This window comes from Camelus dromedarius, chromosome 15 (genome assembly GCF_036321535.1).
Source record: "Camelus dromedarius isolate mCamDro1 chromosome 15, mCamDro1.pat, whole genome shotgun sequence".
NCBI lineage: Eukaryota > Metazoa > Chordata > Mammalia > Artiodactyla > Camelidae > Camelus > Camelus dromedarius.
The window spans coordinates 36,213,245-36,238,952 of record NC_087450.1 but is presented as its reverse complement, the minus strand read 5'-3'; the positions used below and the strand labels follow the sequence as shown (position 1 = coordinate 36,238,952).

At 41.7% G+C, this 25,708-nt stretch overlaps 1 protein-coding gene across 1 annotated transcript in view; it reads left to right on the top strand.

Moving 5' to 3' along the window:
* The first annotated feature begins 6,714 nt into the window (after positions 1-6,714).
* TMEM178A (transmembrane protein 178A) overlaps positions 6,715-25,708 on the top strand; it is a 141,930-nt gene continuing 122,936 nt past the window's right edge. Inside the window, exon 1 of the mRNA XM_064494560.1 lies at positions 6,715-6,763. Coding sequence (XP_064350630.1) covers positions 6,730-6,763 — 34 coding nt within the window. The 5' untranslated portion in view covers positions 6,715-6,729. The remainder of the gene's footprint in view (positions 6,764-25,708) is intronic.

Below are 25,708 nucleotides of genomic sequence, written 5' to 3'. Positions count from 1 at the left end.
TTCCTGCTTCCCGAGATTGCCGTCCCCTGAACTCCTGCAGTATTCTGTGACCCTGAGGCTCATTGGCTCTTAACAAAACTTTCTTCTTTTTTTTCTATTGTGTGTATGTGTGTGCAAGTATGTGTATATCACTCCATGAATAGTCTGTCTAGGTTTCTGTGTATAATATGTTTCCAGGTCACGTACTGTGCCTTAACCCTAATCCCAACCCCTAACCCTAATCTCAACCCCTAACTTTAATCCTGACTTGGATCCTAACCCTAAGTCTGAAATCCCAGGGTCTAACAAGATCTTACTCATATTCAGTCTTTAATACATGTTTGCTTTTTATTATGAATATTACTATGATCTTGACATAACTAAAATCACCAGAAACCAAAACAGCCATACATTTTTCTATGTTGTATTTCTTGTTCAATGAGAACACTGAACAATAGAGTTTAGAATGAGCATCCCCTGGTATTAAGAGAGTCAGGAGGTTAAAATACCTTCAGTGTGAATTTCTGTGTTTAGTACATAACTCAGCATCTTATTGCTATGACAGTTCATCCACATGGAGGAGTTCAGCTAACCTTACCAGTTAGCTGGAGTAGCCTATTGATTCAAGACCAAACCATTTGCCAAAGAAGCATGTTTAAAGTGTGGTCTTATTCTGGTTTTCATCATCTTATCACCCTGGTTTCATAGGATAATTCTATAGTTACCTTAAAACAAAATAAGTGAATTAATTAATTAAACCAGAAGTACTTCATATCCCACTTTTACTTTCAGGACCAGCTACATAATTTGTGGGGCCCAGTACGAGGCGAAAATTTGAGGTCTCTTGTTAATAAGAATTTCAGGATGGTGACAGCAGATTGCTAAACCCAGTGTACACCCATGGAGCCCGCCCTGCATGCTTTACAGATGTGGGAACCCAGGTCTGGAAAGGCCTACCAAGGTGCTGTCAGGCCCCAGTTGATGGATGCTGGAGACATGATTAGAACCTGGTCACTGGACATTTGGTGACTGCTCCCACCACTTGGCTTCCCGTTTCTGGGCTTCTCCCACTCCCCATCGTCATTACAGTGAGGCAGTTGGGGTGCTTTCCTGGTGCTGTCAACTAGACATCCTGCTCTTAGCACTTATTTTAGTTGTTCCAACTCTTAGCCTGATTGCTTTCCGAACTCCACACCTGAGCTGATTTGCCTACAGCTTCCCCTCATCATCAGCATGACCTCTTCCACTAGTTTCCCTGAAAACTCCGAGATTTCTGAAGTGCTAGTGGAAGGAAAGCTGATTTGAGACCCGTTGCAGATTGGATAGCTCTCCTTGGCTCTTAGGAGCAGAAGGGATGTATTTCTTCACACCGAGTTTCTCCTCCTGTCCCAAATCCCAACACACACTCATTCCTAAGTGCAAACCTAAATGTCTTGGCTAAAACAGCCTCAGGATAGGCTCCTGAATACATTGGATACTAATAAAGAGAGGGTAAGAAATTCGGTTTTGAAAAATTTTCATATAGAAAATATCTTATGTCAATCCCTGGGAAATCCATTCCCAGTCTCCTGCTCTGTCTTAATTCATCCCCATCTTGAATTAACCATGTCTGTTGTTTGCCAGATTTCCATGGACTTGAGAATGTGATAAAGCATTTCATTTCCTTCTTTCTCCCCAGAGGGACTGCACAGTCAGTGGCTATAGGAATTCAGACCCCTTTATTGGGCTAGACTCCCCCAAGCTGCATTAACTTCGGAATGTGGCCAAGCCAGTCCCTTTGAGAAGGAAGCACTGCTATCCTGAGCTGGCATCTATGCTGACACAGCCTTGCATCTAGCCCACAAGCTGGGTTTTGAGTTTATTAGTAAAATTCTAGCAAGCCTGAAGAAACCTTCAATTCAATAAAAACAAGAATAGCCAGTTTAAAACAAAAATCATGGTGGGGACGAGGGATGGGAATTTCACGTTATCGCTACATAACAAATAATGAGACAGGTTCAGAGAAGTTTTAAAAGAATCTAATTAAAATTATTTGCATAATCTCATATTTTTTGTCCTCCAAACTTTTGGGTGGGACTCCAAGCCCAAGCCAAAGCCACCGATTTGATTTTGGCTCTACACATTAGATAGGCAATGTTCATGAGAGTCCTCTTTGCCGACGGTGAGCACTCTAGGGAAATACTGAGCAAGTGGAAGACACAGTGGGGTCCTTAAAGAACTTCTCTGTAAAGGGGTAGATAAAGACACAGAGGCAGAGGGACACTTTGATAATAATATAAAACAAGCTACTAAGGACCAAATGTAAAATACAGACATGCTTCTTGTTGCACTGAGGAGCAAAATGAAGGGATCATGTCAATTAACCAGGGAGGGCTTCCTGGAGGAGGTGTCATTCAAAGCAAAGTTTTAGAGGTGGCCTAGGTGAAGAGAAGTGACAAGGGAAAAAGAGAGAGGGCAATCCCTCTGGGGACGGCGATGTTGCTTTGGATTATCTAGATGAAAATCTGCTTTTTCCCTTAATCGTTATATTTTATCCATCACATGGATTTTTTGCTCTGGTCTAAATGATTCAGACTGCTCTGTCTGCATAGACCTGATCTCCAAGGTATCCTTGATTGGTTTTGCAGATACTTGTAGTTACACAATGAAGTAGAGTGGGAATGTGTAATGTGAAACCTTAATTCTGGATAAAAATGCCAAGATGTGAACTATGCTGCCTCCTTTTAATAATTACTCATTGCTGACAAAAAAGTAGGAGGCATAATTCATCCTGAGGGCAATTTAAAACCACTCTTGCCAGTTAATTTACTCCCAGCCCTGCTCCCCAAATAGTTTTTTTGCTTTCTCATTCGAGTCCTCTTTTTAAAAGTTGTATCTTTCTTTCTGATTCATGATTGTGTAAGCATTTAGTTAGTTAATCTAGATAAAATTAACACTTTCCCCTAAGGCAAACATACTTTGTTCTTTCTGGGGATATCATACATAAAAATAGCTATAGATTGCCTGTTATAAATGCCGGCAAATTATGTATGCATTTCGTGTATGTCTCGATCAGTACCTTCCCCATAGGTGAGCAAAAGACTTTTCTGTATCAATTGACACAGGCATCAATTAAAGCAGGAATTTAGATCCTCATTCACAGGATTATACATCATTAAGCATCACAGATCTGATCGACAAAAGGGGCTGGAGGAGACCTCCTCTTGCTTCACGGAATCTGATTGCCCCTGCTTGGTATCATCTTTCTAAGAGGATTTAAAATTTGGTTTCAAACAGCTGTCAGAATGATTCTCCCCTTTCTGAAGGCATTCATTAGAAAATAAAATCAGATATAATTAACAAACAAACAAACCTATCTGCCTGCTGTTCTGACTTGTTATAATAAGTGTTATTTCTGCTTACAAGCCGTTTCCTGTCAGCATCCTGCTGTTTCTTTAGTAAGACTTCTGCATTGGGGGAGGAAGAAAAAGCTCGGCATTAAAACTAAGCCTTGACTTGTTGTCACTTCTCTTCCTGTTCATCTGCTTTCAGATCCAATTTGCTTCGAGGCTGAAAGGAACAAAAATGTCAAAACCACCACTAAGAGAGAGAGGAGGGACCTTTCCGCTCCTGGAGTTGGCTGAAGAGATGGGGCTGCCTTTAGATTCATAATAAGCACCCTCTTCACACTGCTGGGCTCTGGTGGCCCCTGTGGCTACCAGGGTCCTAGAATAACCCCACCTGGGGTTGGCTTCCCAGCTGGATGATGATGTCCTGGTTATCTCTGAGCCAGTTTCAGAGGCTCCTGTGAGTGGGTGGGCCGGAGAGAACTCTGATCCCAAAGCTGGCTTCTGGGTTTGGTGAGAATGGGAAGCTGCATCAGAATAACTGGAAGGTGGCAAATATAGCAGCAGAGATGATGCTATGTGATCAAAATTTGGGGAATTATGGTTTTTCTCCTTTGGATTTTTAAATTAATTTTTTAAAAAATTCTGGACAATTTCAAATATACTGAAGAAGGTAAAATAAAATAATTAACTCCCATATACCCACCACCCATTTTCAGTAATTATTTCCTGATGACTTTGACTCCCCCACCATTTTCCCCTTCCTGTATTATTTCTGAAGCAAATTCAAGATACTGTATCATTTCGTCTATAAATATTTTGGTTTGTGTCTCTAAAAAATGACTCCTTTTAAAAACTAAAGCTATAATATCATTAACACACCTAAGAGTAATTAGTAATTAATTCCTTCATATAATCGAATATCCAGTGTTTAAATTTCCAGTTGGCTTTTAGACGAAATTTTTTCAACTGTTTCTTTGATCAAGTTTCAAATCAAGTCCACAGTTTGGATGATATGTTTATGAAGTCTTTCTTTCTCTCTTTTCAAAATAAACTGTTTATTTTGGAATAATTGTAGATTTACAGAGAAGTTGCAAACATAGTGCAGAGAGTTCCTGTGAACCCTTCACCCAATTTCCCTGAATGTTAACATCTTTCATATCGATGGTATATTTGTCAAAACCAAGAGATTATCAGTGGGACATTATTATTAACTAACCTACAGGCTTTATTACGATTTCGCCAGTTTTTCCCTTAACGCCCCTTTTCTGCTCCAGGATCCAATTCAGGACACCACCATATACTCAGTCATTGCGATTCCTTAGACTCCTCTCACTTGTGAGAGTTGCTGTCTTGTTTGTCTTAATCCGATCGGGCATTTTGTAGGAAGTCCCTCAGTTTGGATTTGTCTGATATTTTCTATGATCAGATTGGGGTTATGGGTTTTGGGGAAGAATATCACAGAGGCTAAAGTGTCCTTCTCATGAGAATTATATCAGGGGGTACCTATCACGATGACCTGAAGTCTCTTTTAAATCTCTTTAATCCACCTCTCCCTCTCTCTTTCCCTCTCTCTCTGCCATTGCAAATTACTTGTGGAAGAATCTCTAGACTTCATTTGTTTCGTATTTTTAACATATAGAGGCCATGGCCATTTTTAGGCTGAGCAATGGAGGCCTCTGCTTCAAGCCCAGGCTGCTTTCCAAACAGTTGCCATGTCAACACTTCCTGTTCATTTGTATCCCATAACATCACAAGACGGGGTTAAATAAGAGTCTAGGTTACACGGCAGGCTGTGTGGCAGCCTTCGATTTTAAGTAAATGCTGGAGATCTGAGAAAAAGACATCCTAAACAGGAAACACATTTAAAAATTCCTTAAAGGTTGGTTCCTGTGTCATTGAAATGTTTAGATAAGAACACACACACACACACACACACACACACACGCACACACACCATGAAGAGGTAACAATATATTATTGTTATTGGAAAGAGAAGAAATACACTAAGGCTTCAGAGAATCCTTATAAACGGACAGCTGCTGGGCTACACTGGTGGTGATTAAAATCTTCTGGTTGCCATTGGCTCTGGCTGACTGAAGTCCTTCAGTTTTCACAGGGCAGGAAGCTAGCACAAGTGGACAAAGAAATAACAACCATCTCCCTCTTGAACACCATGCTTTACATTTTACCATGGGTCTGCTTGTGTTACTTAATGTCATTGTTGAAATACTTAAAGGTAAAGTGTAAAGTATTACCTTTCCCCAGATAGGGAAACTAAGAAGGCTGAGAGAGAGAGGGCCTGTGTCTTCTCAGATGGCCAGGTATGGATGGAAATGAGATTAGAAAACAGGTGTTCTTCCTCTGCGTGCTGTTGTCAGACAGACTCAGGCAAATGTCATCCAGAATCAACCTTTGAGGAGTTTTTGCTTTGGTATGAAACTTCTCAGGATAAATGACTAAAGTTAGAATTTAAAGTTATAGCCCCAAGTTTCATGGTGAACAGTCCAAATGTTGGTTTAGAGCACCAGACTTGTGCTCTAAATCCGGTTTAATGTTGCTGTATTGATAGGTTCAATAGGAAGCCTGGGTGAGCGGGGGCACACACCCCATCCTGCCCTGACTAATGAAGTTCAGGCAGCAGCTCTGATCCTTTCAGTACAGGGTCTTGATCAGGAAGACCAACAGCTGACTATGTTATTAGGGGGAGGCTGCTAGGTTTTGAGCTTCCTGAGGGCAGGGTCACCCTCAGAGTCCACATAGCTTGGCTTCATGGGAGCAAAATGATCCTTCTGAATATAGCCCTTGGTAGTTCCCACTGGGCCCCCATCCTAAATGTGAAAGGAGTCATTGCAAAGCATAGAACGCAAGGGGATGGTGTGATAGAGGAGCGATTCACCAATGCCCTTCTGGGGGAAAGAAAAAGCCAGCACTTAGACATACCATAACATCTCAGATATAATTTCCACCTCTGGTAAAGACGACGCCGGTACCAGAGTACTATTGGAGTGGGGTCCCCTTGTTAACAGAGGAGTGCCGGTAAAGTGGGTGAAAAGCTCAGACTAGTGAAGGTGCCTTTGAATATCCCTTTAGTCTCACAAGTAGGATTCTGTTGCTCTACTGTCTCGCTTGGTCCATGGGCAGTGAGTGTAATGATGCTTCACCTTGGGTGTGCCTCAACAGCAGTGAGATATTTCAAGAAAACACTAGTTGAGCTCCTGGGTTCTTGGACCATTAATATTTTTCATGGCGACAGTAAAAGCTGGAGCAAGCCAGTCTCAGCAAGGGTTTTCGAGAGGCGGTGTAATAATGAGGCAGGCAGAGCCCTGGGTGGTATAGGGCCTCGAGGCTGTTGCTCCACCCATGGCTGTCTCTGTGTCCTTGCTCTTGCCACTTAACCTCACTTTCTGGGCTCCAGTGGAACATGCGGATAAAACTCTCCCTGACCTGCCTAATAGGTATGTTCTGAGAAGCAGCTATTTGGGAGTATGAAAGGTGGGGGAAGTTTGAAAGGAAGAGGAAAGGGGGGAAAATTACATTTTGGAAACAGACATTGCTTAATAACAAGCAGTGACAGAATGCCTGCATGTTGGAGTTTTGTAGTCAGAGTGAAGATTTATTTGGCATTTTGGATTTGTTTTTTTTTTTTTTCAGCGAGCAGAGGCTATTTGGGGGAGTTGAGAGAAAGGAGGAAAGGGAAAGACATTTAAAATGCCAAGAATAATCTATGTATATAATCTATCAAAAAGTCTATTGATTTACCACTCTTTCTACTTAGATAAAAAAAAGATCTTTTGATTACAATTTTTCACACCACATCTGCTTTCCACATTGTTTCATAGTTTGAGGTTCCTGGTTCCACTCCATGCCCCCAGCAATTGTCTAAAGCTCAAAAAAGCAAAAGCGTTTAGGATGTTGGTCCTCTGAGGCATTAGAACAATGGATGACCTAATTTTTTCCACAAGTCCTATTGCTAAGCTTGGGTGTCTCACCTTTTGAGCCTTCCAAACACTGGCTTATCTGGGGGACCTTATGAAACACTGTGCCTAAGAATAACCTGGTGGTTTAGAAACAAATAGACTAAGCCATGTGTGAGCCTCCCACCAAGGGCATTTCTAATTCCTTCTTAGAAGCCTGAGCTTGGATCTGAGTCGGTAGTGTTATTTGGGGGTCACCTGCTGGGTTTGGTGTCCCCTCCACCCTTTTGTCAAGATCTCGCTCCCTCTGATCTTTCTTCCAGTTCCAGAGGACTCCTAGGTCATGGTAAAACGCAGACACTCCGGTCAGGCTGGCCAGAGGATGTGGCTCTCCCTTCAGATCCAGGCACTGAAGGCTCCTGGCTGGATGGAGAGAATGATTAACCTCATGGCACCTGGCGGGGCCGATGTCGCTCCTGCCTCTCATGGATCCAACCCAGATCTTGCTGGGCTCAGGGGTTAATGCATCGGCAGTGTTTAACTACTGCCCCCTTTCAGTGTTCTTCATTCTGCTGCTCTCCAGGACCCTGTCTCTGACTTGCCCTGGCTTGTCCCACTGTGGGGGACAATGTGAGGACTGGAGAAACTTACTTGATCGTAATTCTGCACTAGATAAAGACCCGTGTCTGCTCCCATCCATATCCTTAGCAGATACCTTTGTTCCTATTTCTTGGCGGGGCTCACGCCCACTCATAGGGTACTTTCCACGGGAGGTTCAACTTTCTAGAAGACTCAGTGCTGATGCCTTTTCCCAACTTGAGCTGGTCTTAATGAGTTCCCTCCTGGTTATACACTTGCTAAGGGAGTGGCATGGAGTGAGGAGAGAGCACTGGACTAAGGTTTAGGAGGCGGGGTTCTGGTCCCAGCTCTATCCCTGCTTCACGACCTAGGAAATGCCCTTTGAGCTCTGAGGATATTACTTTTCTTGCTTGTAAATTGAGGTAATCAGACTAAGATCATCTCAAAAGGCCTATGCCATAATAAATATAAAATAGATTTGGTATAAAAGGTTAACAACTTGTAGCATTTTGCTTACATGCTGTATATTTATGTGTATAAGTGCCAATAGATCAGAGAAAAAGAAGAAATTGATAAAAGAAACTTCTTACCTAACCAGTCTCACCTCTATTAAAGCATTGAAATCAATGATTTTTAATGGAGTTTTGCCTAGTCAGTATAAGAAAGGAAAACTCTTCTTGTATTGGGTCTAGGTTTCTGAAGACCACCAGTGGCCATTTTATCACTTAAAAGTGATATTAAGACTAAAGCTTGTGTGTTCTAACCACGATGATTTGTAAGCTATCGGCTGTTATCTGGCGGTTTACCAAAATCCTTTCTTCCTGAAAATTAGTTATGCAAAACTGTTAGTTATTTATGAGTTTAAGATTAAAAAAAAAAGATGGAAATACTACCTTAAACCAGACGGAGTGTGGACAGATGCTGGCCAAGATTTCCCTCCATTCGTGCGTGGTCCCTTGCAGGCTAAGCGGCCAGCCTCAGGAGCAAAGGCAGGCAATTGTGTTAAATCATGCAAAACGGAATGGCAGTTTGGTGAGGCACGCAAAGTGTGTTGAGAGCAGGGAACTACTTATTTGTCAGTATTGATCCCAGACCTGGAGGCTGCAGAGATAAAGAATTAGGATTAACTCTTATAATAGACTCTCCCCTTTAAAAAAGAAACCTTTTTGCAAAAATCCCAACACACACATTTCAGCTTTTTACAATTTCCCAATTAGTATTAACTTATTAATTAGTACAGCATGAGTGAGTTTGGAACTTTCAGTCCAACAATCATGCAGTTGCATGAGGATCTTTGCAAAAAGCCCTGTAACCTCACCAGAACGTCCCAGATTACCCTCTCCTTTGCTTTAATTAGAAAATGGGATTGCAAATCAGAACAGAGATATAAAATTGACTTTGTCTCTCTTAGTAATTTTGTCACTGGAACAAGTCACTTAGTCTTTTTGGACCTCATTTCAGTAACACCACTGTTACAAATTTACATCTATAAAAATGTCTACACTATTATCAGTAGGTGAGAAAAGCAGACAATAAATGATTTATTTATGCTTTGGTCAGCTCTGTTACAGAAACCATGATCCCAAAATCTCAGTGGCTCATAATAGTAATTTATTCCTCTTTCATATTGTTAATGGCTATAGTCAGCTGCATATCAGCTTCTCGGGTCTTATTCTGGGACCCACACTGAAGCAGCAGTCTCCTATGCACAGCACAGGGAAAGAGCAGGACAGCTCACAGAAACATACAACTGCTCGAAAACTTCTGCTCAGTCACGAAGTGTATTACACGCACTCGCAAACCACAGGCCAAGGCAAGCGACGTGTTGGGCATGAAAATGGGGTGGGGATACATAATCTTCCCTCAGAAGGCACTGCGAGTCATTTAGCAACTGATTAATTTGCTACAGGAATTAATTCTCCTACAGGAAACGGGAGTATCTGGGAACAATAATAGACCACGACATATTTATCTGTAAACATAAATATGCATCAAAAAAGTCTGAAACATTATTCATTAAAACAGTCCTAGACCAGAAGAATTGAAAACATATCTTGTACATGAATGTTCATAGCAGCATTGTTCATAATGGCCCCAAAGTGGAAAACAACCCAAATACTCACCAATGAATGATGAATGGTTAAAGAAAATGTAGTCATCCACACAATGGAATGTCGTTCAAGCATAAAATAGAATGAAGTACTGTTTCCTGCTGCAACATGGATGAACCTTGAAAACAGTATGCTAAGTGAAAGAATCCAGTCACAAAAGATCACATATTGTATGATCTCATTTAAATGCAATGTCCGGATTAGGGAAATTCATAGAGATAAAGTAGGTTAGAGGTTGCAAGGGACTAGGGGACAAGGGTAGGAAGTAACTGCTAATAGGTACAGGGGTTTCTTTGGCATGATGAAATGTTCTGGAACTAGATAATGGTGATGACTGCTCAATCTTGTGATTATACTAAAAACCTCTTAATGAGTCACTTGTAAAGGATAAATTTTATGGTGTGTGAACTACATCTCAATTTTTAAAAATTCACAGAAGTTACTGGGATAATCTTTAGTTCTTTAGGTATACATTCCTATACTGCCTGAATTTTTTTTTTTATAATGAACAAGTATTTTTATATTCAGAGAAAAAGAATGGAGATAGTCTAATGTGGGAAAACACAAAAATATCAGTTGCACAAAATAAAGTTACCTTGAACTTTTCTTGGGATGCAATTCATGCATCCTAATCTCAAGTCTTTAGCAAGTTTAGAATTTGAACCACCCTTGGGTTAAGCTCTTAAGAAAAAAGTCACCACCTCTCTCTATAATTAACCTGGAGAGATTCAACAGCAAAGATGGAAATATCTAAGATCAGGGAAAAATGAAAATGGGATTAATAAAGGGTATTCATAGTCAGTGCCAGTGTATCTCAGAGGGAGAGATGGTTTCCCAAAGGATGGGAGTCAGTCAGGAGCACAGGTTTCTGCATATTTCTGTTTCTACATGCAGGGAAAAATCAAAACCACAACTTCACCTCTTGGTCTTACCACTAGAAGAATTACAAGCTTAATTAAGTCTTTTGGCCCAGGGTCTCATTTACTTTTGGTGAACCTGAGAGCTAAGATCCTAGTTAGGAAACTTTTTTTTTTTTTTTTAAGGACAGAGGTCTGGGGGTACAGGGTTCCAGAGAAGTAAGATGAAGACTCAGGCCAGGGTGCTCAAGCGGACATCAGCGCATGGGAGGTCTTGCAGCAGAGGAGGGGCTGGTGAGTCTGAGAGAGTGAGCCGCATTCAGAGGAGAGATTCAGACCAAGCTGAAGGCTGCAGATGCGACTCAAGCATCCCACCTACCCACTCAGCAGGAGTTTCCCCAGGACCCGGCAAGTGCCATTGGCCCCTCTGCGTTAGAGGCCGACTGGAGAGAATCAGTAGCCAGTGTCTCTTCTATGGTCTGAGCTTCTCAATGTTAAAGAAGGTTGAGTGAACAATATTCAAAGAGCCATAAAAGTCCAACAGCTCAGCAGGCATGAAATATATCCTATTGAACAGGCAAGGCCTCTGCCTGTGAGAGATTTATAGTAAAATACAGCAGATGAGAGAGGCCCACACGTAATCAACAGAAAAGGAAGAATTGTGCTTATGTGTAGGTGTGTATAAGCGCCTATTTCTAGAAAGGCCACGGCTAAAGTTCTTTACAAATAGCATACCATAAATGGAATTGGCCCAAACATTGCTGTTAGTTACAGTTTTGATCTAAAAGGTCAAAGAGAACTTAAAAAAGACAAAAAAAAGAAAAAACCCTATGACTTATCTGAATTTTGTTAAATGTCCTTTGGCCAGGGGCAGTCATACACGATGCAGTGATGTAGCTTATTACTCATGATTTATTATTGGAAAAAGAAAAGGGCAAAGAAGTTGTTCTCCCTTATAACTCTGGCAAGGAAATACAAGGTCTTGCTATGCCCTTCCTAAAGCAACTTCCTGAAGAACAAAACCAAAACCACAAACAGCACCGCAGCTCAGGCCATTTTTACTGGCATTATGGATAATATTATGCTAATTCTCATCTGCAACACAGATTACATTAGCAAGGTGTAACAAGAAGCAATCAATGTTTATGAAGTATGTTTTCTCCTTAGCCCTGCCTGACACTCTGCCCCAGAGGTCGCATAAACCTCTGGGTCTAACATCAGTGATGGGAGGCAGGGAATTAATATAACTCCCGATTTGCTGAAGTTCTGCTAACAAGCACTGATACTAATCTGTATAGAATCTATGTCTTGCATATAAGATCCAAGTATTTAAAGTTTTCTACTAATCTGGGAAAGGGTGGCTTCCACAGCTGGGGGAATGAGAGCTGATTTTATTCAAGCACCTTGAACTGTTTCCAGCACATAGGCTCTCAAAAAAATGTATATTTTTAAGTGATGAATGAATGAATGAATGAATGAAATACTATGAGGCCACACTGTATCAGAGTTCTTCAGAGAAGCAGAATCAACTAGATGCACATACACACATCATATATATATTATCATATATATTGCGTGCATTTGTATGTATAGACTTGGCTGACACAATTTTGGAGGCAGAGGAGTCTAGACCCAGGAGAGCCCGGATTAGTATAGTTCAAATCCAAGGCGGAAGGCACAGAGAAGCAAAAGAGCTGATGGCGTAAGTTCCAGGCCAAGTCTGAGTCTGAAGGCAGGAGATCAGTGTGCCAGTTCAAAGACTGTCAGGCAGAGAGAGAAAATTTGTTCTTAGCCTTTTATTCTATTCAGGGCTTCAGTGGATTAGATGAGGTGCACCCACATTGGGGAGGGCAATCTATGTTACTCATCTACAGATTCAGACATTAATCTCATCTGGAAACATCCTCATAGGCATACCCATAAATAGTTTTTTTTTTAAGTTTTCAAATACTAAGTGCCTTTTTTCTTAAATTAAAAAAATTTTTTGTATAGTCAGTTTACAATGTTGTGTCAATTTCTGGTGTAAGAGAAATATTGTTTTAACAAATATCTGAGCACCCTGTGGCCCAGGCAAGCTGACACGTATATATTCTCCAGATCTCTTGCCCAGCCCCCACTCCCCCATAGTAGGAACTGAAAACCCCCAAGTTGTGTGAACCGAAAACCTTTTTTCTGACTTCCCTTGTAATGGATGACATGCATTTGTGAGGCTAAACTGTGTGGTTTGTGGCCACAAATCAAAATTTTCTGGGCACGAAGCTAATTGGCACAGAAGGAGGAAATCCGTGATTTCTGACAGCATTTAGTGCCTGCCAGATTTACTCGATTGGCTGGTGCTGGGCTCCCTTCATCATCAGCCACACTTTAATATTTGGATAATCAAACCAGGGTCAGAGTGTGGAATACACAGAGGACAGGCTAAGGGCAGAGTCTGAGCAGGTGGGCTGGATCAGAGAGCAGAGAGGCAGGCTAAGCACAAGGCTGTGGTTAACGGGGAAACATCTCAGCCAGTTTTCAACTGAAGTCAGCAGAAGAGCTTTAAAAACTACCCCTGCCTGAGCCTTCCTCCAGACCAGTTAAATAGGATCACTTAGGAGGGAGGAAATGGTGACACCAGAGTACAGGTTATCTTTAAAGACTCCTCAGATGCTTCTGAAGTGCAGCCTGGATTGAGAGAGCCTTGTTCTGGGCTTTCCAATCAGAAAGAGTGAGAAAGAGTGAGATGGATTCTTTCGTGAAAACCAATTCAGTGGAGAATAATGGTTCCCAAACATGTCTGCATGTTGGAATCGCCTGGGGAACTTCAAAACCTGCCTATACCTGGGATTCCCCAACAGAGGTTGTGATTGAATGAATCTGGGGTGTAGCCTGAGCTTTGGAATTTTAAAGAGATCCCCCCGAACATACAAGCTCCACTCCAGATCTCAGAATCAGAATCTGCATTTACAAATTTTTGACTGTGGTAAAATACAGTTGTCCCTCAGGATCTGAGGTGGATTGGTTCCAGGAACCCCAGTGATACCAAAATCCACAGATGTTCAAGTCCCTTGATAAAGTGGCATGGTTATTGCATGTAACCTACCTGTATCCTCTAGTATAGTTTAAATCTTCTCTGCATTACTTATAAAACCTAATAGAATGTAATGTAAATGCTGTGTAAATAGTTGCTGGTGAGTGGCAAATTCAAGTTTTGCTCTTTGGAACTTTCTGGAAATTTTTTTCCCAAGTGTTTTCAACCCACTATTGGTTGAATCTGCTGATGTAGAATCCATGGACACCAAGGGTCAACTGCACACATAACATAAAATCTACCATCTTAAACATTTTTAAGTGTACAGTTCAGTAGCATTAAGTATATTCACATTATTGTACAATCAACTTCCAGAACTCTTTTCATTTTGCAAAACTGAAACTCTATACCCATTTAACAACAACTTCCCATTCCTTCTCTCCCCAGGCTCTGGTCACCATCTCTCATACTGCCCCTTCTCCATCTCTCTCTCCTCCCTCTCCCCTGCTCTTCTCCCTGTCTCTACTTATTGGCACATCTGTCCAATCTCTCTTCATAGGCAGATCCCCTCCTTAAGTCTTTATCTTTTCTTCCTCCAAGACTGCATCCCCAGACTTCTGGAACTATCTGGGAAAGCTGCATACCTCTCCAATGGTGAGAGAAGGACCACTGGGCAGAGAAAGACAGCATTTTCTACGTGTGTATGTGTGTGTGTCGTTGAGGGATGAGGGGTAGGTGGAGACAAACTCATACGTGTAAGTGACTGGCCTGTATGTTTGTCTCCTCTACTGGATTGCAGAGTTCACCGAGGACTCCTTGTCTTCCCCGGTATGTCTCTTCCATCAGAGTCCAGTTTCTGATCCATTTTCAGAATATGTGTGACAGCTGGCTTCTTGGTGACCTGATCTAGGTATAGAGGAGGAACAAAATTCTTTTTCTTCCTGCCCTCCTAGGTTCTCCAGCTGGGGCTTTGCAAATTAGACTGACAAAAGACAGATTAACAAGAGAAAACAAGCAGAATTTTATTAACATGTGCATCATGCATACAACTATCAGATAAATCGTGCATACACATGGGAGCCCTCAGAGATGAGTAACTCAGAGAGGTGATTAGAACTTGGGCTTATATTGCTTCTTAACAAAAGAACAACACATTTTTAGAGAAATGACAAGACAAAGGAAAGGGACTGAGTTTTTAGCACATTGGGGAAGGTAAAAATATCGGGGGACTAGGAGAAGATAAGGGCTAGTTAGTAGTGTGTGTTATGTAGATTCCGCTGGTGCTGTCTCTAGGCTGATAGGGGTCTTAGGGCTGCCTCCAGTGGTTAACTTCTGTTTTTCCTGGAAGGAGTGAGAACAACTTTGCAAATTTATATCCTGCTTTTAGGCAAATAGGGGAAGGGCAAAGAACTTTTTTATGTCTGCTTCTTTTCAGTGGTCCTTAGCTCAAAATAATCAGAGTGTCAAAGTGACATATTTGTGGGTGGCATATTCTGCTACTCTTCACAGATAACCTAGAGTGTATGCATTCATTGTGCTACCAACTCTGAAAAAGGGGCCCGTGTACTCACGGTAGAGCATGACCTAGGATTCACTCCCTTCTTCCCCAAATTCACAGAAGTAAAGCTTCTCAAGGGCCTCAGTGGCTCTTATATCCTCTAGCATGTAGCTGACATTCTCAACAAGACTCCTTGATTGAGGTGATATTTTGAGAATTCAGAAACCAGTAGATCCCTTTGGAAGTGATATTTCACCACTGCTTTCTCATCTATAAGATCAATGCTTGTCTCTGACCCAGAACTGGGTGCAGATCTTCTTTCTTATTCACAAACAGTAGATTTTGTAAATCGATTCACCACTCTGCACCCCCGCTCCTAATGACCTATGGTAACTTTTCCTTGTCTTTCCTCCTTTTGAAGATGGATGTTAATCTGTGGACTAAACATTTTGGAACAGCCCTGACTGTCTCCATGGCACATGTGTGACCTTCTCCTGTGGTCCTTAGGAACCTGGACCGGGAAGAGCTTTAATATTCACCAACAGACTAAGCTGTAAATATCACACTATTTGCTTAACTTGTAACATTAATCTTTCTGTGGCTCTGGGCATAACATAATAAGGAAAATACCACAACTTACTACAGCAAGTCAATGGGCCAGTAAGATGGATGCTGGTATGTTTCAAAGTCATGCCAAGTTTATGTTGATAAAGTGACTTTCTTCTGGGAATCTGAAAAACAGCGCCTATGGTCCTAATCCTGTGTGACTCTGTTTTAGATTTACATAAAACAGGAAATTGGCCCAGTGTGGCCTCATTCATCTTTATAACTCCTCCACTGATTTATAGTGAGTGTAGTGTTATTATTCTTTCACTACCAAGGTTTAGAGAGATTAAGCTTTCAGTCAAACTAGCAAATTCTGTTTTGGTTCCAGAACCAAGGGAAAAGGAATGGGTCTGTGGCTACGTCTACATTAAAAAAAAAAACTTTAAAAATTATTATTATATGATGGATATGAGGACATTTTGTTAATCAAAAGCAGTTGAGTCTCACAGACTGAATCTATTCAGGGCTTGGTTAGAATTGACTTAGTTCCATGGAACAGGTCAGTGCAGCCTAACCACCACTTTGATGGATTTAAAAAAACAAACAAACTTAGAATGTTTGATTGATCTACTAAATTGACTGCATGTGGACTGTTACAATTAAGATAGTCTTTCTAATTACCTTGGAGAAAAATAATCTGACTCTAAATTCTCATTCTTGGGCATTTATTAAAAAGGAAAGGCCCAAATATCTCCAAATCCCTCTTTCCACATCCATTAACTACGGTATGCATTTTGACATGGTCCAATTTCTGTTAGGAATTTTGTTTAGCTGTGAGTGCAGGAGACCTGAAATAATAACACTTACACAAGGTAGAAGTTCCCTTTTCTCACAAGTAGAGGGAGCATTGAGAATTGGTGTCGCTCAGAGGCAGGACAAGAAAGTGCTGTGCCTGTGGGTGCAAAAAAATTGCTTCTGGTATTTCAGGCTCATGATAATAGAGAAAAAAGCATTTGTAGGCATAATGGCATACTAGACGGCCAGAGTTGTGTCATTTTGCTCCAGTACTGACAACTTTACAAAGAGTAGCAGCAACCGATGTTACTGATGAAGATTCTGGTTATTCATTGTCATGCTCTAAGATCCATCTATTCACTGCACATGTGAGTCAGGTGAGATAAATGAGGACATGATAGAAATCACCACTCCTTTAGTTTTCTTTACTGATGATGCTAATTTCCAGAGTTCTCTTACAAATATAGCATTGCTTTTGGTTTGCTGTTTTGTTAGAAAGGTATGGTCCCACTAGTGCTTACTTTGGGTCAAGAAGGCAGTTTGAGGATTCTGCCATTTACTGGATTTATCCATTCAGACTGTAATTGAGGAACTGGGGCAAATAACCAGAGGTTGGATTAATGGAAACTTTGTTCCCACTATGAGATGGACTGGGACTCCAACTCCATCTTTCACTGGTTCCCATGTATAAGGGTCTCCTCTGGGTGTGTGTGTGGGGAAAACAGTACATTCTGGGTTCCTAGGGGTTAGCAGCAACCCGAAGCCGTGTCGGTAACTTGTGAGAGGGTTAGGCATTTCCCTTCCTCCAGTACGCAGTTACCTTGGTAAATGTATGCAGCTGCTTTTGGTGAAAGGGTAGAGGAAGATGTTTATAGGTTCTTACAGTGTTCATCCCCAAGGTTTCTTCTTTTCACTCGCTGAATTGAGAGTCTGGATATTGGAGGCTAGGCCATGATTCCCTGGTGATGATTTAGTCAAATATGATGGTTTAAGTCTAGGTTTGCCAGGCTTAGAATTTTTTTCAGTTTTACTGGTCAAGTACCTCCCTCTTAGGCTGCCCATCTAGCTCGGTTTTAGAAACATCATGATCAGTTAGCTTCCACCAAAAGACACCTGCAAGTCAAAACATTCTGCTTTTATAATAACCACATCTACTGTTTCTGGCAGTTAAATCCTACTACTGAGTATCTACCCCTCTGGGCATCCATCAACCCTGCTGAAATCAGGGAACTCATTTCAGTGGCAATATTTACCACCTTTATCCCCAGAGGACAGTAGAAATTCAGCAGAGCACACTTCACAGATCCTGGTTCTCTCTTTATCAATGTTTTCCTTAATGCCTTAGGGAAGGGAGTGTTCTCTCAGCTTAGTTTTGGTATATTCTATATGTTGCATATGACAAATCCATTCCAACATTCTTATCTCCCTAAACCTCTGGAAGTAGCCTTTCTACTTCCTTCAGCGATAGGCCACAGTGGAATCCAGGTTTCAGTCAACTAACCAAGTTAATAGTTGGCACCAGCTAAGTTGAATGAACCCAGACTCTCTGGTTAGTACCCATGCTAATAATTTGACCCATAAAATTATGTTCCTGGTAAAATATCCAATATACTCTCCAGGCTTTTGCAAATATTAGTTTTAGCAAAATCTTGCAATTCTTTTGGCATGTAGATCTTTTCCTTCCCGGTTTGACTTTTTTAATTGGCTCCTCTGGGCATGCTGGGTCTGGAACTAGTTACACGTCTGGAGGGAGTGAAGGGTCACAGGTGTAAGGCACGAGAACTGGAATTCCTGTATGAGATAACTGTCTCAGATGAGGTCAATATAAGGTCTTCAAGCAGGACCACATGAGCATCTTCAGACAGGGGAGGAGGGCCTGCCTCTTTTGGTAAGAGAGGTGCAGTGGCTTTGAGGGTACTCAGAATCACCTAGATCCTCTCAAATGCCCTCATTCCAACTCTTGTGGCCCCCCTCTTTCCCAGATAATACCCTGACTTTCATATAAGCTATCTAATGAGTACATAAATTCAACCTACATTGAAATTCAGTAACTGGCCAGATCTGACTCTGCATTTGCTTTACATTTGGCTACGACAGCCATGTGACTATAAGAGAGAAAGTTCTCCTAGAGGAGTCCTAGAAGCTCCCTATTTCTCTAACAAGACGTTGGTGTGAGAATTTAAATTCTTTACCTTGTCTTCGTTTTTAAAAGCTCATGGATGCTTATAGAGGCAGCCACCCCAACCCCCATTTCTTTTATTCCTTAGCCCCACATAATGGTGTAAGTGGGAAAGCAGTCAAAAGGGAAGCCAAAACTTTGGCCTCAGTAGACACTTTATTCCAAATGTCAAAAGGGAATCACTTAGGTTGCTGTTTACCACCTCACATACGTGGATTACTAATGTCTTGTCATTTAATTGATACCCAAATATTTAATCACTTCAACCCCAAATCGATCAGATAGTCGATCTAAGGTTCCAGGTCCTTGAAATCTGTTGTTTGTAACCACTTATAGTCCAATTTTTGTATTGGTCAGAGCTCTTTAGTTGTCGATGAATTTTCTCTGGTTACTTCAAGCGGAAAGGAATTTACAGGGGAATAAAGAGCTTAAAGAATCATTACAAAGGTTGGAGAGACAGCTTGTAGGTAAGCTTCCAGGAGTAACCCCAGTGTGCACTTCCATATTCCAAAATGACCTTCCAAAGGAGTTACAGCATCTGCTATGATCAGGAGGCCACCACTCTGCTGGTTCCAGTCCATGTTAGAAATATGAATGCCTCACATCCCGCCTCTTCCCCGTGCAACTTAGTTTTGAATCAGTTTACTATGGGTGCATCTGAATGGTGGAATAGCAATCTCCCTAGGATCCTGGATGGGGAGAACTGGGACATACAATTTTCTATTTGTTTATTTGTTGTCAAGAAGGCAGGATCTATAGAGTGAGGAACTATCAAAATGTTAAGAAGGTATTCAAAATATTTTTGGATATCTGAGAAAGAGGCTGGAGAGAAAAGGATAGAGCAATAGCAACTTAATTCTTGGGTTGGTGATAGGTCCACAAGGATTCGCTGTTTTCTAATACTTCATAGTGAATACATGTGTGTATTAGTCTGGGTTCTCCAGAGAAACAGACCAATAGGGTGGATCTTTCTTTCTTTCTTTCTTTCTTTCTTTCTTTCTTTTCTTTCTTTCTTTCTTTCTTTCTTTCTTTCTTTCTTTCTTTCTTTCTTTCTTTCTTTCTGTCTTTCTTTCTTTCTTTCTTTCTGTCTTTCTTTCTGTCTTTCTTTCTGTCTTTCTTTCTGTCTTTCTTTCTGTCTTTCTTTCTATCTTTCTATCTACCTGTCTAGAGATTTACTACAAGGAATTAGCTTATGTGATTATGGAGGCTCAGAGGTCCCAAAATTTGCAGTGGACAAGGTGGAGACCCAGGATAGTCAATGATACGGTTGCAGCCTGAGTCGGAAGGCTCAGCTCAAACACCATCAGGCCGAAAGAGAACTCTTTCTCAGCCTTTTATTCTACTCAAGCCTCCATCCACCAGGGAAGGGCAGTCGGCTTTAGTCAATCTACCAATTCAAATGCTAATCTCGTCCAGAAGCACTCGCACAGTCACACCCCAAAATAATGTTTAAACCAAATATCTGGGCACCCCTTGATCCCCGTGAAATTGACAAGTAAAACTAGCCATTACAATATGTTACGTACTTTTTAAGAATACTATTTTTGTATGGGTGCAAAATAAGGATTTGGGGGCAACTACAAATAACTGATGTCTACTACAAAATATAATCCCTGTATTTAAGATTTTTATTGAGTTTAAGTGCAAATACCTGGGGAGGAGTAGTTTTTAAGTTATTATAAGGCATTTGTATCGTGGTGTGAAGGTGAGTGGGCTGTTGAACTGAGTTTGGAGAGAGAATTCAATTTAGGTGTTTGAGGGGTGGAAGGGTTGAGAGCATCATTAGGAATAGAGGAGGAAAGGAGGGGAGTTTGAGGGCCTGAAGACAGATTTCTGCTGCTTCGTATTTTAGGGTTGCAACTGTTCTAACTTCTAGCACCTGCCTGGGATCTTTTTTGTTTTAATTTTTTCACCTTAAGGGATATTGGCATTTTCAGGTGCCTAAGAGATTATTTCCAATTTGTTAGTCTCCTATCAGTATGCCCGGTTTTCATTTTTTAATATACATGGGAGGACTCTGAATTAAAACTCAATCTTCCAACCTCTCTTTGTGGTTCTCTGGGTTCATACAATTAGAGAGCGCAGGTGAGGCTATACACCTCATTATCTGCTGCTGTTTGTTTCAGTGTTGGATCAGAGGAGCCAATGAGCAGAAATTGAGCCAGGGAACTTTCTCCAAACCTAGAGTTTATGAATAATGCATCACTCGCTGTAACTCATCAAAAGCAATGGTAAACAAACGCCACAGTTGGCCACCTCCTCAGCAATCCACAGACAGTGGTCCCACCCTTCATAAACTGTGAACGGCAATATTTGAAGGTAGCAATGGAAATTGGTGGTGCTGGTTTATCTTTAGCATCACCCATATGCTTATTGGCACACAGTTAAGTCAGAAAAGGGACTGAGCACAAGCAAAGAGAAAAAGGTGTCCCAATTACTAAGGTATCTAGAGTTGATGGAAATGGAAGATGTTCCCTACCTCACCCCATGTAAGTGCTCCTTCCCTAAGCTTTTTCTAGTTTTAAATGGGAAGCAACACACATTTTATAGTCAGATTGTCCTGGCTTCAAATCCTGCCTGTGCTACTTATGAGCTAGAGGCCCTTGGGCAAATTATTTAACTTTTCTTCTTTCTTATCATTTTGGTTTCTTATCATTTTTCAATTTTTGGTCTCCACTCAGTAAGAAGGGACGGTGGCAATACTGATCTCTAAACACACAAGGCTCTTATAAGCAATAGCAGCTGACTTGCGCTGATAAAGCGAAAGGCTGTGGGGTAGCTCACGAAACAGTTGGCAGGACCAGAGCAGGCTTGAGGCTAAGCTTCTGGGGTCAAAGCCTGAGACCATGCTGCAGAAGTGACCCAGTAAGGAAGCTGCTGACTCTGCTTTTCCCCAGAGCACAGAAAGGCTGCCAGGAATGCACACTCTCCGGCAACCCTGCCAGTACTGATACTTCTGGGCCAGGAACTGATCTCACAACAACTGGTACCTCAGGAGACTGGATGCCTCTTGCCACCACCCTTGTCAGCAAATGGGTCACATCACAGGGCACCACCTCCTCCCTCTGGCTCATGTTTTCTGATTAAACTGTTGCCTGGGTGCATCTTCGTGGCCAATCCGAGGCTTCATGCCTGTGTTCTAGCTGCCAAGGTCTCTGGGGAAGCAAATTTTCTGACTTTAGGGAGGCAGAACTCATAATAGCAAAATACACAAAAGGTGAGAGATAACCAGAAAATGTGACATACATTTTCTCTCAAAGAGCTGTGAAAACTAACGAGTATGTCAAATGTTTGGCATGCTTCTGGGGTTCTTTAATTTTTGTTTTCTTTTCTTCTTTATCAGAAATATCCACTTGCTTATTGGACTCACCCCCAGGCTGGTTTCTGTGTAGGCAGGATTTGTAAATAAAAGGGAATGGAACTTGTGACCCAGGGTGAGGCCCACTAGAAAGGGTCTCTTCTTCTTAGTGCCATTCCTTGGGTGGACTTGACTTCTTGGCTCCTGACCCTTGCCTGCCCTGACCCATGGGACCTACTCACTCCTTCCTCTTGCACTTGACTTTTTGATTCCTATACCTTCTGCTTGCTTGTGACCATAGCAACCCACTGACACTCCCCCCCCCCTCCCCGGGCCCCCTTTTGTCCGAAGCTCTTGGTCTCTTGACTTTTCATTTATAAATGATCCTGAAACCAGTTGGATTCTCTTCTAGCCCTGACTTCTGGACAATTTATGCAGCACTTCGATATTTTGCATAACCATTGAAAGAGCTTCTAAGAAATATTTGATTCTATCTTACACAAATTTTTTTTAGATTCATAAAATTACTTTCCTATCTCTAATGATTGAAGAAAAGTGAAGAAAGTCTGAGAGAAGAAAGTCTGAAGTCTAAGAAATACTTGATTCTATCTTTTCAAAAAAATTTTTTTTGATTTACAGAATAACTTTCCTATCTCTAGTGAAAGTGAAGAAAGTCTGAAGTGGAGATAGGAGACAAAAGAAACAGTTACAGAATGGTTTCCCCATCACTTACCCCAGTCTTCTGTTTCTCTTCCTAAGAAGAAATTCATAGGACTTTGTATACAGAGGGGAAAAGAAAACCAAAACAACTTGCTCCAAGAAATATGCTAGCATCTTTCTTACTGATAAAATGTCTCCAAACCCTCTTAGGAAAGAGTCTGCATTCTCTTTCATGTGTCTGTACTTGCTAAATTGCCAGAACTTCTTCCCAACTAAAACAAAGGGTAGTGTTCTTGACATCATCAGTCTGGTATCAGGCTGTTGGGACTCTCTGGGCGAAGAGAATGCCTTGAGGAGATGGGGAGAAAGCAGTAAGATCCTGTTCTACAATCATGGCTCAGGGAGCCAGGAATTATTTATCTGTGATTATTTATTCGAGTTTTCCTGATATCACACAACTTCATTGACATTCTGGGAAATGCTCTGCTCAGTTGGCTGGAAATGTCCTCAGAAGTCCTTAGGCTTGTTTGTATCCTGGGTTGTGATCTAGAAAAGTATGCATAAGCAGCAATGGAAAAAGCTCCTTGTTCAGAGTTGTCACAGTATAGTAGTGACTGTCCCTCAGGATGAAGGCAATTGAAGCAACGTGTTATTTTACATCATTGATCTTCTACAGAAGCAGAGTTCTACTGGAGAGTATTGCAAAGAGCTACCAGATTTTCCTTGCTCAATTGCATACCTCAAAATAAGGCATTGCTAGAGAAAGACCGAGGACATCAGATCAAAAAGAGCTAGCATGTCTTAAGAAAAATATCTTAAGATATTTAAGTGTGGCTCCATCTATTTGCATTGGTGGGAGAATTGGAGTTAGAGTTAGACGACTTTGAACCTCAGCTCTACTACTTTGGAAGAGGGTTTTGGATGAGACATTGGTCCCACTATTATATAACTTCTCTGTTTTATAAAAGCGAAGGACTTAAAGTTGCAAATATAGCAGATCCTTTTCTGGCATCTACATTAACTAAGATTCATTAGATTGTGGGCCATAAAGGCACTGAAAAAATGGGAGAGAGAGAGGTAATGCCAAAGAAGGAACACGGTTCTGGAATGGGCCAGAGCGTAATACCATGGAAGTAGTACTTCTAGCTGGGGTGCCCAGGTTGTGGTGTCCTGTTGACCTTGAGGCAGAAGGAAGGGGTAGCCGGCATAGCCAACATCATGCTCAACAAGGAATGCAGGAACTCTCTCAGGCAGAGTCCACTTACTACAACATTTTGCCTACTCTTCGCTCCTTTTAGCATACTTAGTTAAGCAGCAGGAGAAGCAGTCGTGGCAGGTCAGAAAAAGTATACTATTGATGGGGGTGGGAATGAACCACAGGTTGAGTTCATGCTGAAGGGATCCAGATCCAGAGTCCTGTTGGGGAAGGAAATCCCTGACTTGCTGCCAAATTTCATCACGGGGCATGTGGACCTTGTTCTTTCTGGTTCAGTGGTCTTGGTCCAGCTGCAAGAATAACTTGTGCATGAATTGGCCACAGAAACAAGTAAAGCTATTGGATGAGGACAGGCAGATGGCAACCTCTCTGACCCTTTATCCACATCTGGTGTTTGGAGGATTGGTCTGGTGAATTACGGCAAGTCCATCTGCTGGACTCCTCAACCCAGCTTCAAGAAGCTCAGGGCACCTGTTCCATTCCTCTTTCCCTGGCTGGGTCTATTACAAATGACAAGTTCTAAGAATGGTCTAAAACTGTGTTGAGAGTATAGGCAAAATGTTTCCATTATTACATGGTCCTAGAACAGAATGGAAGAACAGGAATGAGTGCTTCAGTTCACCAAGTCCAGGATAAGGCTCAGGTCCAGAAAGGGGCTGTGATTTCCCCAGGCTCAGCTGAGAGAGTGTTTTGTAGAATTGGAAACGTTTCAAAAAGAAATTTAAAATTATCAGTGGGCAGGATTGTTACCTCTCACTATCAGGTGGAGTTTGTACAGTCAACTGTTATTAATAAAAGGGGAATAAATATCTTCTAGTGTTTCAGGGTTTAACCCACGGACTGAGCAAAAACCATACTGCTAATACTGGTTTTATGTAATTGTGGTGGAAAGGCACTTATTTTACCAGTTTAATGCAGCACGCGGTTTCAGGGGAAATACCATTTTGTTTTGGAAGGACAGTGATGGCTGTTTATGCCCAGCAAATCCTGGGCCTTAAAATATTGCTTTGTACTTTATGATTGTTTTCTAGGCTGCCTGTGACTCACAGTATAAGAATCCTTTAATTATTCTAAAAGTGACTAGCTGGCTGGCTGTATTTTTCCTTCTGTCCTTCCATTTCTATCTTCCAGGCAGGGCTAATTCTCCAGGTTTGAAGCTGTCTTTTCTACTAGCATCTCCTGTGCCACCAGCCATTAGAGGTGCAGACATGGAGTGTCCCTGCCCTGGAACAGTGCCGCTGTCCCTCCCCACACTGAAGGGAGAGCCCCAGCCTCATTCCCAGTCCCACTAAGAAGGGGCCTCAAGAGAAAAGTGAACCAGGGCCAGCCAGCCCCCTACCCGACCCTGGCTGTGGCTGTGTTGTATTGGCTAACCTTCTGCTTTTTTCCTTTAGATAAAGTCCATCATGGTTTATCTTTACTTTTCAGTTTTTCTTTTCTCTCGACAGATCCATTTTGAAAGACTTTCCTTTTAACCCAGAAGATACGGTTTTCTGGCCAGACTTCTCATTGTCGACACAAAGGAAGACCCCTCCTTTCTCTTTTCCTTCTGTGTCTCCCTGTCCCAGCATAAGCCAGCACCTTCATACACAGCACTTAACTGGCACTTGGGAGACATTCATTCCCCTGGTCCATGAATACTTACTGAAGGTCTGCCTTAAGTAAGGTGACCGGCTGTCCAGCTTACCTACCACTGGTTTTAGAGCTGAAAGTGCTGTGTCCCAGGAACCCCCTCAT